At 36.6% G+C, this 18907-nt stretch overlaps 1 protein-coding gene across 4 annotated transcripts; it reads right to left on the reverse strand.

Annotated features, from left to right (window-relative positions):
• Nucleotides 1-1194: 1194 nt before the first annotated feature.
• Nucleotides 1195-18805, reverse strand: lin7b (lin-7 homolog B (C. elegans)). Of its 4 annotated transcripts, none has more exons than XR_007971746.1 (7): nt 18561-18805; nt 14223-14341; nt 12553-12624; nt 12231-12440; nt 11328-11491; nt 6215-6394; nt 5988-6104 (listed from the first exon to the last, which is right to left on the reverse strand). XR_007971746.1 is itself a non-coding variant. In XM_052138761.1 (6 exons), exons 1-6 carry the CDS (start codon nt 18634-18636, stop codon nt 10941-10943), a joined length of 663 nt encoding a protein of 220 aa, XP_051994721.1. In that variant the 5' UTR covers nt 18637-18805; the 3' UTR covers nt 10084-10940. The 4 variants fall into 4 exon arrangements, 2 of the variants coding, with proteins under 2 accessions (XP_051994719.1, XP_051994721.1); XR_007971747.1 differs by having other exon boundaries at nt 6021-6104; nt 6208-6394; XM_052138761.1 differs by lacking the exons at nt 5988-6104; nt 6215-6394 and adding an exon at nt 10084-10962.
• Between the last annotated feature and the right edge of the window lie 102 nt (nt 18806-18907).

Raw genomic sequence — 18907 nt, forward strand, 5'->3', positions numbered from 1 at the left:
AAAGTTTTTTGAACAAAAAAATAATAGATTTTTGAAACATGATCATTTTCCACCCTCATTCTGAAATTTATTTCACCATGTCCCCTTTAATGATTTGTTCAGTGACCATTTCTGGAGATTGCATATTTAATCCAGTAGGTGGTAACAAACAATCCTCTTTTATGTAAAAAGTGAGTCATTCAATCATTAACTGATTTGTTAAAAAAACTGAGCTATTTACCACCAAAACAATGTAAGTGAATGAGAATTATTTGTTCACTTAAAAGATTCATTAAACACCACTAGTCTAAAAGAGAGCACTAAGAGCAGTGCAGAGACCTGAGTTGTGCTTGAAGCTTTTGCTTATTTTGGAACTGGAGAAAAAGGCACAAACTGACAAATTTAATTTAATGTTATTTATTTGTTTGTTGAACTGTTGGATATAAGCCAAACAAGACTGTTGCATATAACCAAGGGCATATATTTAGATTGAACATTGGGGGGTTGTTGCTAGGGAGGGTAGAGTCACATGGGGTAACCTCCTCAAGACACTATAACGCGTGGTGCTGGCTCTCAGTGGGGCTCGTGGTGAGTTGTGCGTGGATGCTGCAGAGAATAGCTTGGGCCTCCACATGCGCTACATCTCTGCGGTAATACGCTCAACAAGCCAAGTGATAAGAGGCATGGATTGACGGTCTCAGATGCGGAGGCAACAGAGATTTGTCTTCTGCCACCCGGTTTAAGGCGAGTCACCATGCGACCACAAGGACTTAGTGTGCAATGAGTACTGGGCAATCCAAAATATATAAATAATGGAATAGTATCCTGAAGGAAGACCTCAACATTAGAAAACATCTACAATAAAGCCCACATCACACATTTAAATGGAAAGCACAGTAAAAAGAACATGTAAACCCTGAAAAAACTCTTTGTTACCTAGCAGCGCCTTCAAATTGCAGTAAAATCAAAACAAGGCAAAATGGCAACAAAACTACTTCTGGGAAGAAACCTCATTAAGTTTTAACATTAGAACCTGTTTGAGTCAAAAGAGGAAAGACTCTAGTTTCATCTGATGTGCCATTTAAAAAAACAATTCATGGATTTATTGTGAAATGGCTTTCTGTAAAACACAATGACCACATACTTGGATTATAGGTTTTCCTTAAAATATCTCATAATCATTGTCCATTATCAGATTGAGAATCAATGGATGCATCCAAATGCTGGAACATTTTGCTTTCAGAGGCATTATATGGAGTTAGGATGAAAATACACTGTTCTGAGACTAGTGTAGACAGACAGCACACTAGAGGTTAAGTCATGCATTAAATAGGAAGCAAGGGAGCATATAGCTTTCCTGCAGCCAAGTGCATTCACTCCTAACATCCGATCAAAAGTTCAGTTTCAGGCTGCAGATGTTTGGACCTCTCAACATGTTTGGCAGACATGGTAATCAGTACATTGATTACATTTTTCATGCAAATTTTTATTTTAACATGGTTGGCAGTGATTGGATGATGATGCCCATTTCTTTGAATCAGAATTATGTATGCTAATTTCTGTAATGTAATGTGTTGGGTTCTTGGAGAGGAAGACGCAGGAGTAGCAGCGTTCAATCTTTTAATTATAAATGCTGGAGTGGAATAAAACAATAAAGCTAAACATCACAACAAACCATTAAACAGAACACTTCAAGGACTGACAACCGAATGCACAAAACTAGAGGGAACTAGGGAATGGAATACAGGTTAGGATGATGAGGAGCAGATGGAAGTGATGAGGGCAGTGAACTATGGGAGATGTAGTCTGGGGGAAAACTTCAAAATAAGAGTCCTAGGAAGACGCGAGAGAGAATGACTGTGAGATGTAATCTCTGTAATGTCTCAAACATGAATAACCAACACTCCTGGAAACATAATAAACAACTTAGGTTGGTATTATTTAAAATGTCACAACTTAGTCCCACTGTCCACATGTTATTTGGTCTAAATCGTGTTTTTTTTTTTTTTTGCATGTTTCTTAGGAGCTACTATTTGGAAATGTAAAATGTACACATCAGTCATGCTCGGGTCCCAAGAGGTGAGAATTCTTTACCTTGGCTCCAATTGGCATAATGTAAATAATTATTAAATAGAATCAACCTTTTTGTCTGTTAGTTAAGCTTTTGATAGCTCTTTGCTGAATTAATCTGGCCTCTTCCCTTTCATACACCTTGCCTTCACCTGTTCCCTATTTTCTATCCTCCCACCTTCCATATGTGGCCTTAAATTGGTCATAGTTCCTCTATCTCTGATACAGAGCAGGGGAATGAGAGCAAGAGCAAGTGGGTGGGAAAAAAAAAATACAAATTCAAACTAATCTGCAATATTGACAAATATATATTTTTTCCACTATCACCCTCTCTGTTTTCTCTCAGGCTCTCTTCTTTCACGAGTTGTGTACGGTACATTTCTGCAAACCTCTTGAGTTGTCTCGGTGTGTAGCTAACTGCCTCCTCAGCTATTTTGCACTGGACTTCTTTTCTTCCAGCTTTTATCCTAAGATTTTAGCATGCTTACTGTAATCTACAGGAGTATATATATTTTACATCAAGTGCACATGTAAATTAATGCACAATGGGAAAAATAGACACATACACCCACATTCATTTTAAATCTAAACATAAAAAGACACCCATGCACACACACACACACACACAAACATCCTCACACACCAGATCAATAAATCAATAATGTCTCAACCAATCACTCTTAACATGTTTTTGTTCTCCATTTATTACTGAACCTCTGAGTGACAAAAGAATGACAATCGAACAATGCTGATGAGAACATATTTTGAAATTAATTCTAGCAGGCATTAAAAGCCAAATATCCACAATATTTTGTCTACACTATAAACATTTTGTTTCCTCCATATACCTGATTTTCTGTACTATACATTTTGGGCACACCCAGAATTCCTAGTAACACACCATTACCACAATCTTCTTGTTGTTTCTTCCCAATTTGTGCAGTATTGGTGGGAGGCAATGTTGGGGGAGGCACAGGTACAGTAAAACTTTCCATATACAGACTACTTCTACCCCTGTGGGGCAAAGGGAAAGGTAGGCGAGGCAGCTGGGGTTGAAATGCTAAAGTGGATGGAGCTTTCAGAGCAGGAAGTCGGCTGTGAGCTCCACTCTTGGTAAGGGGTCCATTAAAGCTAGCTGCATCCATGACAGAGAAAGGAGTCAAATCTGACCTGAAAAAGAGGATTATCAATGGATAAGAAAGAGAAACTGGGAAAGGAGGCAAAGGGGGAATAAAAGCAGAAGTATATGCTGCAGGCAAGTACTAGTGCTTTAGGTCCATTATATTCTTGCCTTATCACTGTACTGGCCATTCACTTAGCTCATATATTACTTTGTCAATAGAAACACATTTGGGAGATTGTGGGTCCTCTGAGACTACAGCTAAGCAGAGGGAACGTCTTCACTCCTGCAATATCATTGCTCTCTCAATAAAAGAACTTCCTTTTGCCAGCTAACGTACAGGAAGGTTTAAGTGCTCTTAAAATAGATTGTTATCAAAGATGGCAGTGTGTTCACCTCAACTATGAAGTTGGCAAAGGCAGACTGACCTATTAAAATAATGTGCATAAAGTAATGCATTCCATATATGTTATACACTGCCATAGATACATTTGATAGAAAGAGGCGTGTTTATTAGCGTCAATATATGTTTGTGACCTTGTTACCAGGAGGCCAGACCAGATGATAAGATGAGCTATGCTTCACTAAATCTTTTCAGTCTGCCTTCAGCAGACAAATATGAAAGAAAAAAAACAAATCCCTCTAAAGGAGATCTCTCTTCATGCAGCATCTAGCTTCTCTTTTAAGCCTAATGACAGTTAATTCACCTAAAGAATCATGTCAAGGCCATTTCACCATTAAAGGTAGAAGTGTGTATTGCTTAGAATGTTTTTTGTTGTTGTTGTTGTAGTTGTTTTTAGGCCAAGGACCCCAAAACATGATAATCCCCTTGCGAGGAACACCTTCCTAAAATATAACGGCAGCCATACATTTTCATGTATAAAAGCCCAATTATACCGTTTGCAAAATTAATTAAATATTCTGGGTTCAATACAAGTTGAGCTCTATTGACAGCATTTGTGGCATAATGTTGATTACAACAAAAATTAATTATAAACTCCTTTTCATTAAAAAAAGCAAACATCTGAGTTCCCCTGAGGCATTTACAATGGATGTGAATGAGGCCAATCCATAAACATTAAATTACTCACTGTTCCAAAATGAAAGCCACAATATGTGTTTTAACATGATTTTAGTGTGATAAAATAGCTAACTAACTTTATCCGTGTAAAGTTATATCCAATTTTATAACTTCGCTGCCATGACAAAATGACAATTTAAACTTTATAGTTCAAATAATATACAAGTTTTAACAAAATCATTGTAGGTGCATTTATAAGATTATAAGATTCACATTTCTGCCATTAAACCCTCCAAAGAAACTAATCCACTTTCATTGTAAGTGACTCAATGCAACCTTGATATTTGCTTTCTTTGAAAGCAAAGAAGGAACAACTCGAAGTAATTTTTTTTGTGGTAATTAACATTATTCCAAAAATGCTGTCAAATGTGTTTAACTTGTATTGAACCTGGAATATTCCTTTAAAATAATTTGCTTTTATATTGTCGTTGTTCTAAAGCCAAAAATAAATTATAAAAATATGTTGTTGATTGTCTATTTTTTTAACTCACAACTGAATTAATGATGTATGTATAAACAATTCAATTTAATTATCTATAGCGCTTATCACAATACTTATAGTTTCACATAAGCATAACAGAGAATTAGCTTGCCAGTAAGCAAGCTAAAGGTGACAATGTTGAGGAGAAACTATGATTCATTAGAATAAAATAATAGCATAGATTAATTAACCTCATAATTGCAGCCCTCTTGATAAGAAAGCAGAATAAAACAGTATATTTAAATGTTTTAACCTTCTTTTATCCTGAAATTCTCTGAAGATCCCCTTGCTCCCCTTGCTCCCCCTGGTGTCCCCCGGACAACATTTTGAAAACCCCTGGCATAGAACATGTGATATTGCACACTAATGCTAACTGAAAGCAATGCATGATATCTGGTCTGCAGCTATATAGGAGTGCACAGTCACAAAGGCTGATCAAAGCCAGGAACTACTTACAGATTTAACTATAAATGATTCACTATGATCACAGATTTACATTGCCCATGAAGTTCTTCCAGAGGATGCTTCAATCTAATGGGATCCAGAGACCAGATTACCCAAAATATTGCAATATCCTACACTTACATCTAGAGATTAGATCAGATCTGTAAACCCTTTGATCTCAGTCATCACTTTTGAGAAGCCACCATTGCTAACCTCAGATCAGTAGACTAGGTCTAAAATTAGCACTTAATCCATTTACGCATTCACACTGCCCTCTGGTGGTGTAGAGGTTACCTGCTGAAGCGCTTAAAGTCGGTCTTGGTTGTGCAAAGGACTGGCTGTCGCATAAACTCCTGAGATGTATCCAGCTGTCTGTATAGTGCCTGATTAAAATCAAGAGAGGCATGAGTTATTCCATCAGCCCAGAAGCTCCGATGAAGATGAAGCTGCTGTCTACTGAATCCTTTAGGCTATGACATCCAGCCATTAAGATACTTCGCATAAATGAGCATTTTCTTTTTAAAATTCACATCTCCCCACGATTTTTAAAAATACATATCTTTATCCACCACTCTTCAAAAACCTTCATGCTTCTCCCTAAGCACAATTCTAGTGTAGAACTCTCCCTTAACATACATTTAGTTTCATTTTATGTTACTCTATACTGTACAACCACATTCAGTCAGATTTTTAAAAAAGACCCTTTTCATATGTGCTTAATCAATCCATATATATATATATATATATATATATATATATATATATATTAAACACAACTGGGCCAAACTTAATGTGTAGCCTCTTTGTTTCACCTGCATCATGCTCTGGTAATCACCCAGTAGATCTTGTGTTGCTGATTGACCTCTGTAGTGGTCCTGCATTTCACTGATGGGTTTAGAGACAACCCTATCTGTTAGGTGGTCTCTGAGCTGTAGAGAGAGACATAAACATCTTAAACATACAGGGCCAAACAAGAAGGCAGATCTTTGCAGTAAAACAGGCCATTCTCCAAATAAAGTAACTTTCACACACATCTCACCCTGTGGGCCACCTTATTGAGGAAGTGTGTGGTCCAGTGCGCAGGGGCTTTTGAGTGGATTTCATTGTACAGTGGTCCATTTAGAGGCTTTCTGTCATGCTCCATGTGTGAGGTGAGAGAGAAGTGAGCAGAGGCAGGCACTCTGTTCTGACAAGTGAGGACTGGTGGAAGAGGGGCATTCTGCGGCAGTGACAAGAGGATGGTTGAAGGTAGCTGTATCAATATCACTTCAACTTGTAGTACAACTGTTGTGGCAGTAGAACATTTATTACAGCATAAACACTAAAGGATTATCTAAGACTGGACACTTTAAACATGAAGTTTTTGATGAAGGTTTAAACATTATCCACTTACAATTTGAAGCCCTGAATAGAGCACAACAGTCTGGTTCCAGAAGTAATAAATCCCATTCATTTTTTACCATATATAAATTGAGTTTCAATGATAACTTATAAAAACCTAAAGCTCACCTACCACACAGCCGGTGATATTTTTATATATCACATACATATATATTATATATGTGTAATATAATTTTTTCCCAAAAAGATTTTCTTTTTGTAATATTTTTAAAGATTTTTTGATTCAAATCAAAGTTTGTAATGTTGTGATTCACCTCGGAGCTGGCTGGTTTGGTTTATGGCTTACAAAGTTTTTATGAAGAATTTTATGAAAAGCCTATGAAAAACATTAATAGGAAAAATACATCCAGAACCCAGATGACTGAACAGGTCACTGGCACTGTAGTGCTCTATAACAAAAACAGCAAGTACTCCCTTCCAAAATAATATTACTTCAGGCCTATATTTACAGACAAAATATAATACTATTGTTTCTTAAGTATGTAACATTTGCCATTTCATTCCGTGTCCTTTTTTCTTTAACTGCCCTGCTAATATGATTGGTAACTGCAGTAATTTTTATTAAATTAACAAACATTTTGTAACTATGATCATTCCTTAATTTTGAAAAAAAAAAAACAAAAAAAAAAACATTGTAAAAATGCTACTTATTTATTTAACAATATACTTTATTGCTATGTATTTAAAAATAGTATATTATGCTTTATCCAGTAAAATGGGAGCTTAAAAACATTTAATTAATGTCTGTGGTGTTACCAGTATTAGAAATGCAATTCATGGGTTATTCTAAAATGAGCATGTAAGTGCAAACTAAGGGATTTATAAAAAACAATAATAATAAATAATAATAATAATAATAATAATAATAATAGCTTAACAAATTCCGTATTGCTTTATTTAAATTTTAGTAAAAAAAATAAAAATAATTAGTGGAATGTTTCACCTTAGTCCCTGTTTCCATCTAGGGAGATATGTTATCTCTATTTGACATAAATTGATAAAAATGCATGCTAGTAACCTAGCATTTGATCTAATAAGTTAAAATCATTTTAAGATTTGAAAACATCAAATAATAAAATAATTGGCTCTGAAGGAAACAAATGTTACAATTTTAAGTAATACCACAGACAACTTACATTATGCAAATGTTTCTGTCTGTGTATTGCCTGTAAGACCACAGACAAATTTATACATATCTGGACTTGTACATATGTACTAAAGTAGTGGCTGCCATCATGATAGTCTCAAGTCAGGGGCCATTTTGTTTTTTGGGGTATGTTTTTGTTTTTTATCAAAATTTAGATTCAAATGTACCAAATCTGCAAGTTATGATTGTAACACCACAGACTTTGATATAGCGTGACACAAATATATTGCATATAATAAGAAAGAAAGAACTCAACATGCACTCCTTGGTCGGTCAAGAAGGAATCCCTCTCTCGTCAACTTCTCGTGCATGTTATGTTAAGATGCTTTCGCCTGTGCTTTTTTTCTCGCATCTCAGTGTATGTATGATGGAAAGCATTAGAAACTTCAATAATATAAATAATATAACATTATTGTTATTATCATTATTAATAAAAACCTGTTGTCTTCTTGAAATCTCTATATAGCATCCCATGTTTCTTGGATACAGTAATATTTTACACAAGTCCATGTTAAGGCACATAATACTTTAAATCATAGATTCTGTTGTTGTGACTTAATTGACATCATGAATTAAAAAGTGTTGAAAGAAAATAGCTGTTTAAAGACATTTATCTCTTTTAGAACTGAGAAATGTCAAACAAATCTTGAGGAGATTTCATTTGTTTTCAGCAGCTCACACTCATTTCCAGTCGAATCGCAAAGAAAAATGCAAACAAATGTGTCCCTACTCAAGATATACGTCCACTGAACTGCAGATGCAATCTTTGTTTATTAAGATATGAAGTTGCATTTGAGTGGATAAGAACTTGGGACTTCTTATACAAGAGGCCAAAAATTTACAACTTGACCACTAAGTCAGACTATGATAATCTGAGCTGATTGATTTACTTCTCAGTCACCAATAATATCTCATGACCGACAGAAGTAGAGTTAAAGTTATAACATTTATTATGTGAATTCTTAATTTAGAGCTTGAACTTATCATCAAAATTGACTGGTCATCAAAACACACCATTTAAAATAAAAATGTGCATGCACTCCTGGTTGCTTGCTGTGCGACTTCAAATTAACGACGTATAAAAATCTCGCGAGATTGACGAGAGAGGGGTCCCTTGACACGACCGCACTCCTCAGATCAACCATCACATAAAATGACCTTTACGCACAAGTAGTCTAAATAGAACTGCTTCTTTTCTTAAAGGGCCGATTACCATTAATGTAACACCACAGACATGAGGTAGAGGCACATTATCTTTATCTTAGAATATTGCAATATATATATATATATATATTTTCTTGACAATATAAAATAAATGTATTTTTGTAATATAACCACTTTGTGTTTAACATCCCAGAATACCTCTTTCGATTTAGTTACACGCGATATCTCTCAAACACAATAAATTATGTATTTTTAGACAAAAGTTAACTTTTAACAAAGCGCAAAATGATTTCACCCAACAGACTACAGATATGCGAACAATACGATTTATTGGTATTTAAAGTTGATTTCTACCGTTGCAACGTAAAGGGACACAATTTGACACCGCAACTGAAAAATGAACCAACTATGGTCACCATATTACATTTTGTTAATTGAGGTGCCGTTCACGTCGAACGCGTTTTTGTGGCCGTCACCGTTTTTCTGTAAAACATGACAGAAGTTTGCGCCTTTTTCCCCCTAAGTTTAAAAGAGCGTCAACTTTTAAAAACGCGTCCTCAGACACTTGCGTTTTCTTCGATTTGTTGCGCTCCGTTTAAGAGACTTCTTATTCAGGAAAGAAGATAGTTGGTAAACACAATGTTCAACGTACCTACCTTACAAGTGTTAATATAAAACGGCAGAGGTTGCGAATACACGTGTCCAATGTTTGTGCTGGTTTGGCCGACCTTACGTCTCTGGTTATCCATCTTTATGCACTCATGCTCAAAACTAATACATTAATTACTAAATTCAGGAACACCTTTACGTCAAATACATTACCGATAAGACGCCTTTTCTACTTAATAATAGATAATGTGGCCTTCATCAACAGGAATTGAGTATAACAAAGTGTATTATTACCCACTACTATGGAAACCAGAACGCGTCTCCAAGGTGATTGGCGCTCAAAAAGAAACACTGAGCACCTGCCTGAACAACGTCACCACTAAAATACAAGGGGTAGTCGTCGTTCGTGCTGGAGATTAAAAGCCTTAAAAGAAACACATTCTTAAAAGAAAATACATTTAAAAAATAAAAATCCTTTTATAGAACGGTGACCAATTTTCGCCAAAATATAACAGGAAAATAGTTAAGTGTAAACCAATCCAATAAAGGGCCTCCTTCCAGCAGTGTAAGAAACTATCAGCCACGACTTTGACTTTTAATGTGAATGTGATCACAATTTGTTTTTAATTAGAATTCCAATGATTCATAAAACTTTCTGTGATCAATAGTGGTCATAATGTTTCTCACCAGACTATTAAATGACTTTGTTGGCTTTAATGTACAGTATGAATACAAATAAATAAACTTAAAAATAAAAGCATTGAAAACAGGCACTGTGACTGGCAGCACAAAGCCACTCATAGCAGCGCACTTTCATGACAGTATTCGTACAACCTATTTGGGCATGGTGTACGTACATAGAAACCTGTTCATTCTGGACATAAGGTGGTGTTTTTTTTGCAATAACAGTGTTTGTGTGCACCTGATGTAGTTCTCACAGATACAAGAACACTTTATATAAATGGGATGCATAGCTGTAACTACTGTCAATACATGTTTTCTGAAACACATACTCAATAGGTGGAAATGAATAATGAGCTAGGTAGGAACCATCATGCCATTCAATTCATTAATAACATCCTACTGTAAAAGACAAACAGTGACAGTCCTACGTGTATACTAATTGCACTATCCAGCACATTTGAAAGCTCTCTTCTTGGCTAACACACACAAAACTCCTCAGCATATTACAGGGTGCAGGTTCCACATACTAATAAAATAGAAAATTAGACTCAGACAGACCAGATACACTATGAAGTCTCTCCCTGACCGTGGTCAGTGAAAATAGTATATTTGAGGTCTACATTTTTAGATCGTTCCACTAACATATAAATAACATATACAAGGGTAGTCTACACTGATCGCCTCTGGGTCTTCTGTCATCCTACGGGAGCAGAAAACAGTGAGAGAATGGATCAGCAGGCCAGTCTGAAGTTAGGATTAATTAACCCCTGGACTCCAAAGACCTGTATAGATTAAAATAAGTTGAAAGGGGAAATGTCAAAATACAAGTAGGCTACTTGCACATTCAATCAAATATCCCTTATTTAATTTGAATTCGGTCATGTTATGAATTTTGTCAGTCTACCACTGCAAAAAATCTGGATCCAAAACAATGAATACAAAAATGGGGCTAGTGTCCAATCAAAACTTATGCTAAAGAGAAAATGAAATAGGACACTCTAAATTGATCTTGTGACAAATGACCTTGAAGAAACAAAAATGTCTTCTGATTACTTGAGAATGAGTGAGTGATTAACTGTGAGAAGATGAGGAAAAAGAACAGAACAAGAGAGAATGAAGGAGAAGAGTGAGATAAAGTCACACTCACGAGTAGCTGGTATGTTGCTGGCGTCTCCTGGCACTTCTCATCTTCTCAAACCTGGCTTCCATCTCTTCTAAGACTTTAGGGGTGTAACGCACGACCAGCTTCACTGAACCCTGCGCTGCCTTTAGCAGCTCTACAGCTTTCTCATGGTGTTCTCCCTCTACACTCTACACATAATGAAAAATATAGAAAATGTTTAAAGGCAAGGACTGCAAATGAGTTATTTAGGAACATAAATTTTGTACTACTGATTTTTAAATCTACAGCTCTTAAAATCACCACAGCCAATGTCACCTTCAAAATTAAGTGCTTTTTCACCATCGTGCTGAATGGTACTAAGTATGACCAGGGTTGAGAAGGTTACCTTTGACGTATTCCACTAAAGATTACAGAATGCATGCTGTAAAATGTAATTTGTAACATATTCCGTTGGATTACACAAGGTCAGTAACGTATTTGAAATACTTTGGATTACTTCTTCAGCACTGGTAGATTTTTTTCACTTGTTTTGACTATAAAAACTCTGCCAGTACAGTAAGACAAAATACCCATGTTAAAAATACATTCTCTGACAAACCTAAATATCTTATTCAGCTTTTTTTCAAAAAAAATATGATCGAGACTGGTAACGGGCATTTAAAATGACTAAAAATAGCATTAAGCTTAGCATAAAGCTGTCAGTTTACACAAGATTTATTTATATTTCTTCTGCTCCAAACTTACTTCTCTGTCTGCTTGTATGAATGTAACACATCATAAGAAAGTGCTTCACTGCCGTTAAAATACATTTTGGATCGCATCATTTATATGTATAAATGTTTTCCATTTGAAAGGATTAAATATTAAATTAAACAAATTACAATAAAATGCAAAGATAATAATCATCTCAAAACTGCCCCAACATACCACTCCATTAACAGAAAGCAGTTGATCTCCTCTCTTCAGCCCCCCTTGCCGGTCAGCAACACCTCCTGGGATTACCCTGGAGATGTAGATGGGAGAGTTTTGTTCTTTTCCCCCCATGATGTTGAAACCAAGCCCCTCATCTGTCTTGGGGAGTTCCACCACTCTCGGGTGTGCATGGCCTTCACTGGCTGCGAATGCTGCTACTGTGGCCTGGAAAAAGGTGCAAAAGGAAACAAGTAGGAAAAAAAAAATTAGAGTATGTGTGTTTACTTCCCTGCATGCACTATCATTCTTGTTTAGCATAGTTGCAGGAAAAAGTTACCTTGGCAGTGGCTTGTGCTCGCACCTCTGGCCCTCCTACAATGTCCAATGTGTCATAAAGCTGCTCATAGACCTAAAAAACAGAGAGCTATGAAATTCCAACTTTGTAACTGTAATTGGAGTTTGTAACACTTTCCAATAATTAGCATTTATAACATTAACAAACATTATTACATTATACACTCACTGAGAAATGTATTGGAAACACCTGTACACTTATTCATGTGATTATCTATCAACCAATTGTGTGGCAGCAGAGCAGTGCATAAAATCCTGCAGATACAGGTCAGGAGCTTCAGTTAATTTTCACATCAACCATCAGAATGTGGAAAGAATTCTCAATGATCTCTGTGATTTCTAGAGTTCTATCTAATCTCTAGAGTTTACTCAGAATGGAGCCAAAAACAAAAAAAAAAACATCCAGTGAGCGGCAGTTCTGCAGATGGAAATGCTATGTTTATAGGAGAGGTCAACGGAGAATGGCTAGACTTGTTTGAGCTGACAGAGAGGCTACAGTCACTCATATAACCGCTCTGTACAATTGTAGTCAGCAGAATAGCATCTCAGAATGCACAACATGTCGAATATTGAGACGAATACATCAGGCACTTTGAGTGTATAATATTAAACAGAATATGAATCTACATTGAAACAAATGTTATTCAACTTAAATGTGTACAACTGACTCATTCTTGTATCACCTCAGATTGATACAAGACCTTTCAGCTTTATGTCTGCGTCCTGATCACTCTATCAGGGTTTATTTTGTGATAATGACTGGCAGATTGTACATTATCCTGCTTTTTACATGGTTTGGCTAATTATCAATTTACTAAATAATAGGATGAAATATTGATTTGAGTTTTAATTTTGATTTGAGACAGTGGAGTAATACAAGAAAAACAAAACTTGCAATGTTCAATTACAGTTTTGTTGTCATTGTACAAAAATATTTGACCACAAAATGCTATAATTGACAAATCAGTATTCCAGAGAGCCGTGTAATAATGAAAGTTATTGTGAAGTGTAAGGACTGTGAAGGGGAAAAAGAATGTAAAAAAGGGAAATCTTACAGGAAGGAGCCACAATACATTTACATAAACTGAACAAAACATTCAAATATACAAGAGAACTTCTAAAAACTGAATGTCTGACAATAGCGTGTAATTGTATCATATCCATTTGATTCTTGTGCTTAAGTCATATCTAAACAGTGGTGAACAGAACAGATTGCTGCACTGGAACTTTCAATCGCAAAAAGTTAAGGAATGAGACATGTGGGCTAAAGTGAGATGCAGTAATGCAGTGAGTCATTCAGAGGGAGGAACAGTGAAGCACAGCTCTGCCTTTATGAAAAACTATATGTGTGAAGAAAGAAGACATGTTGCTGTCTTACACAGTAGTGACACATCATTCCTGAATTCCAAACCTTTTTATATGCCTAGCTATTTTCCTTCAGTGTTCTGTGAAATCAGTGCAAGAAAAAAATTGTTATCAAACAGATTGCCAATAACATGGAAGAATAAAATTCACCACTTAGTCACACAAATGTTACAAAGAGTTTTGATATTGTTCATGTTAAGTAAATATTTTAACACTGCTTAATTTTAATCTTCAAGCAAGGGTACAGAATCGAGCATCCTTATGTGTGAAGGACTGAAGTAGCATTACCTCTCTGATGGCAGCACAGAATTTGCTCTGTAGTACTCTCTGCAGAGCCTGGAGTTTAGGAGGAGGTAGCTCACCACTCCTTTGTAGCCTATCTAACAATTCTATGACTCTGCAAACATCTGAAGGAAGGATATTAAAGATAAATACATAGCAAAAAATTATGGCAAAAATCAAGATTAACAAAGAAAGGCAGTGAGTGTAACCAAGTGTGGGCCCAGTTTGCACTGCTAGAACACACAATATGTAAAAAGTTTCTAGAATGGACATTTTCATTTCTTCACAAAAAAATGTGTTTGGTAATCTGGGTTTGTATACCATGAATATCACTACCACACAAAAGCATGGATAAATTAAACTACATTTAATTAAATATGTTACGTAAATAACGTTTGAAATGATCAATATGTTTAAAAAATGCTTAAGCAGAACATATGTATTTTTGTATGAATCACTTTTATTTATAACTTATTAAATCAATTATATATAACTAATGAAATTCCGCCATGGTACTACAAGACGTGTAGAGAGAGTACCTATAGAAACAGTTGCCGATGTCAGTATCGGACGTGTGGACGGTACGTCGACTAAACAAACATTCGTTGTTATTGTAGCTTTACACATCTCAAAAATTAGTTTTTATGATCATGTTTGAACACTTGTTCGAGGCAACTGAAGTTAGCCAAGGACGCCAATAAACAATTTGCGATGCGCGAGTAGTGTTGCCACCTGTCCCGGTTTTACCGGGATTGTTCTTCTTTTTAATAACCTGTCCCGGGAAATTTATCCACTCTCCCGGGACACTAAATGTCCCGGTTTTCGAAAGGCTACGTGAATATGTATATTCAACTATCTATTTTCTCTCCACTTGAAATAGCCTGTGCGTTGTGCACAGAGTGGTCCGTGTCTCTTGTGTGTAGAATCCGCTATCATTGGCTCTGGGACGTGTGACGTGACGTAGGCTACGTCATCTAGCGCGTCTGTCTTCTTGGTAGCTAGCCAGTTACTACAGGCGGCAATTTGAGAAGCAGCGTGAAGAAGATTGTACGTCAACGTCGTTCGTTAGCGTTAACATGGGTGGCGAGACGGAAGACGAAGATGACAGTGTGTTCACAAAGACGGACAGGCCAGTAAAAAAGAAAATGAAACATTCGACATACTTTAATAATGACTGGTTGAAAAATGACAATTACTCCACATGGTTAAAGCCAACACCAGGCGACCCACTTTATGCTACCTGCTCCGTATGCTCAGTTAAAATTCTGGTTAAACATGAAGGCAAAACTGCTTTGGATGACCATGCTAAAACAAATAATTTTTTTAGCAAGGCAACTGAATCCACTGAGCTGTTGAAAGTAGTTGCTTTTATTTTTTCCATACCAGTCAGTAATGCCTATGCAGAAAGAGTGTTCAGTCATATGGAGGATGTTTGGTCCGATAAAAGAAACAGACTGTTAGTTGCAATGGTGAAGTCTGAGCTTCAGGTCAGATTGAATTTCAAATTGTCATGCACTGAATTCAAGACATTCAATGAAGAACAGAAACCACTGATAGCTGCAGCAAAGGGAAACGCCAAGTATAGATGGAAGACTAGGTAAGCTAAGGCCCATTTATGTATGATTTTGTTATTCCAATGTCTGATTGAGACATACTAAATAAAAGTGGCTATAGATGTGGCTAAGGTATGGTAAATGCAAATCTAATGTCATCCCTCTACTTATTTCTTTAGCAAAGCAAAAGCAAGCACAAGCACAGTATCTAAGCAACCAGGTAAGCTATAAGTTAAGATAAGTGAGAATACTTGAGATGTTTAAAATATTCACGACTATGCACAACGACCAATTGTGTCTTCTGAGTCTAATGTCTAATGGACATTTTCACTTGTGAGCAAAGCGGTGGCCGGGTCATTGATTTGTCCAGGTTTTTTATCAGACATAGGTGGCAACCCTATGCGCGAGGAAAAAAACTCCACGTATGGAGTCTCGAAAATAACCCATGCTCATGTATTAAATCACTATGGATGTGAAGGAAAAAGCTGCTTTGAGTATATAGATGACAAAAAGAGGTCATGCCAAATGGAGATGAGAAAGAATTATTAATCATGGATATTTGTTACGGCATATTCTGGGTTCAATATAAGTTAAGCTCAATTGACATCGTAACACTTACCACAAAAAAATTATTTTGACTTGTCCCTCTTCTATATGAAAGAAAAAAAAGTAACTGAGTCACTTACAAAGGAACTGAACGGGGCCAATTTTTGGAAGGTTTAAAAGGCAAAAACGTGAAGCTTAAACTTTATAAAAGCACATTAATTCTTATGTTAAAACGAGTGTATTATTTTAGCTGTAAAGTTATTTAAATCGTAATTTTTACAGTCATTTTAAGGGTCTGTTGATATTATATCTTCATGGCAATGAAGTTGTAAAATTGGCAATAACTTTATACAGAAAAAGTTAGAAAGCGAATTTATCACACAAAAAAATCTATTTTTTTTGTCTTCTGGCAATACTTAAAAAAATAAAATAAATAAATATATATATATATATATATATATATATATATATATATATACATACACACACACACACTCACCTAAAGGATTATTAGGAACACCTGTTCAATTTCTCATTAATGCAATTATCTAATCAACCAATCACATGGCAGTTGCTTCAATGCATTTAGGGGTGTGGTCTTGGTCAAGACAATCTCCTGAACTCCAAACTGAATGTCAGAATGGGAAAGAAATGTGATTTAAGCAATTTTGAGCGTGGCATGGTTGTTGGTGCCAGACGGGCCGGTCTGAGTATTTCACAATCTGCTCAGTTACTGGGATTTTCACGCACAACCATTTCTAGGGTTTACAAAGAATGGTGTGAAAAGGGAAAAACATCCAGTATGCAGCAGTCCTGTGGGCTGAAAATGCCTTGTTGATGCTAGAGGTCAGAGGAGAATGGGCCGACTGATTCAAGCTGATAGAAGAGCAACTTTGCCTGAAATAACCACTCGTTACAACCGAGGTATGCAGCAAAGCATTTGTGAAGCCACAACACGCACAACCTTGAGGCGGATGGGCTACAACAGCAGAAGACCCCATCGGGTACCACTCATCTCCACTACAAATAGGAAAAAGAGGCTACAATTTGCAAGAGCTCACCAAAATTGGACAGTTGAAGACTGGAAAAATGTTCCCTGGTCTGATGAGTCTCGATTTCTGTTGAGACATTCAGATGGTAGAGTCAGAATTTGGCGTAAACAGAATGAGAACATGGATCCATCATGCCTTGTTACCACTGTGCAGGCTGGTGGTGGTGGTGTAATGGTGTGGGGGATGTTTTCTTGGCACACTTTAGGCCCCTTAATGCCAATTGGGCATCGTTTAAATGCCACGGCCTACCTGAGCATTGTTTCTGAGCATGTCCATCCCTTTATGGCCACCATGTACCCATCCTCTGATGGCTACTTCCAGCAGGATAATGCACCATGTCACAAAGCTCGAATCATTTCAAATTGGTTTCTTGAACATGACAATGAGTTCACTGTACTAAAATGGCCCCCACAGTCACCAGATCTCAACCCAATAGAGCATCTTTGGGATGTGGTGGAACGGGAGCTTCGTGCCCTGGATGTGCATCCCACAAATCTCCATCAACTGCAAGATGCTATCCTATCAATATGGGCCAACATTTCTAAAGAATGCTTTCAGCACCTTGTTGAATCAATGCCACGTAGAATTAAGGCAGTTCTGAAGGCTGAAAGGGGTCAAACACAGTATTAGTATGGTGTTCCTAATAATCCTTTAGAGGTGTTTAATTTTTAAAGATGTGTAATTTATTTTTTTTATGGTAATCAATATTATGCCACAAATGGTCATTCAGCTTCACTTGTATTCTACCTAAATATTCCTTTAAAATACTGTGCGTATGAACACAATCTAATTTGACATGTTAGTTTTTAAGGCCTTTGTGCACACAGGGCATAATGCTGAAGCTACTTGTAAGAGTGCTGATCTGATTCCTATACAGACATTTTAGGGCATATAAACTTGTTTTCAGCTGCAGTTTGACGACATTGTGCAGTGTACTCTGTAACATTTCATACTAATATTAAAATTAAAATTGTAGGAGTCCGGCAATTTTATTTTTAATTCAATGAAATTCAAGCAGAGCTAAGCACGAGCACTCCCTACGGGCAACATCCATTCATTTAAAGCCACTATGAGCCCTAGTCGTCACTAATCAGCTTAAAAACCAACGAGTTCACTTCATTGATAAAAGCCATTTTCCACTATTTTCAAAACACATCAGTTCTGATGTGCTGAACTGCACTAGGTAAAATTACCTCTTTCCAAACAGAGCGGTTCTGTCATCGCCGCCATGTCTACCTCTTTCCCTGTATGATAATACGATGACATCATTGGGAACGTCTGCTGCAGAACCGTTTTCAATGTGATCGGACGTAGATTAGAGCTACCTTTTGTAAAGGAAGTCAAAGCTTCTTTTAATGTTAAACACAAATTTACCGAAACACGCAGCTTGACAGTGAAAGCGCAGATGATCTAGCTAGTTGTGATGGCAGCCGCTTGAGTGTCGCAACACTACGTCATATGCGTGAGTTTAACCAATTCGTTTGACTCACGATTTAATTCTCCTACAAGCCACAAACCTGTGGACGATCTGAAAATAGTT

This window comes from Xyrauchen texanus, chromosome 12 (genome assembly GCF_025860055.1).
Source record: "Xyrauchen texanus isolate HMW12.3.18 chromosome 12, RBS_HiC_50CHRs, whole genome shotgun sequence".
NCBI classification, from domain to species: domain Eukaryota; kingdom Metazoa; phylum Chordata; class Actinopteri; order Cypriniformes; family Catostomidae; genus Xyrauchen; species Xyrauchen texanus.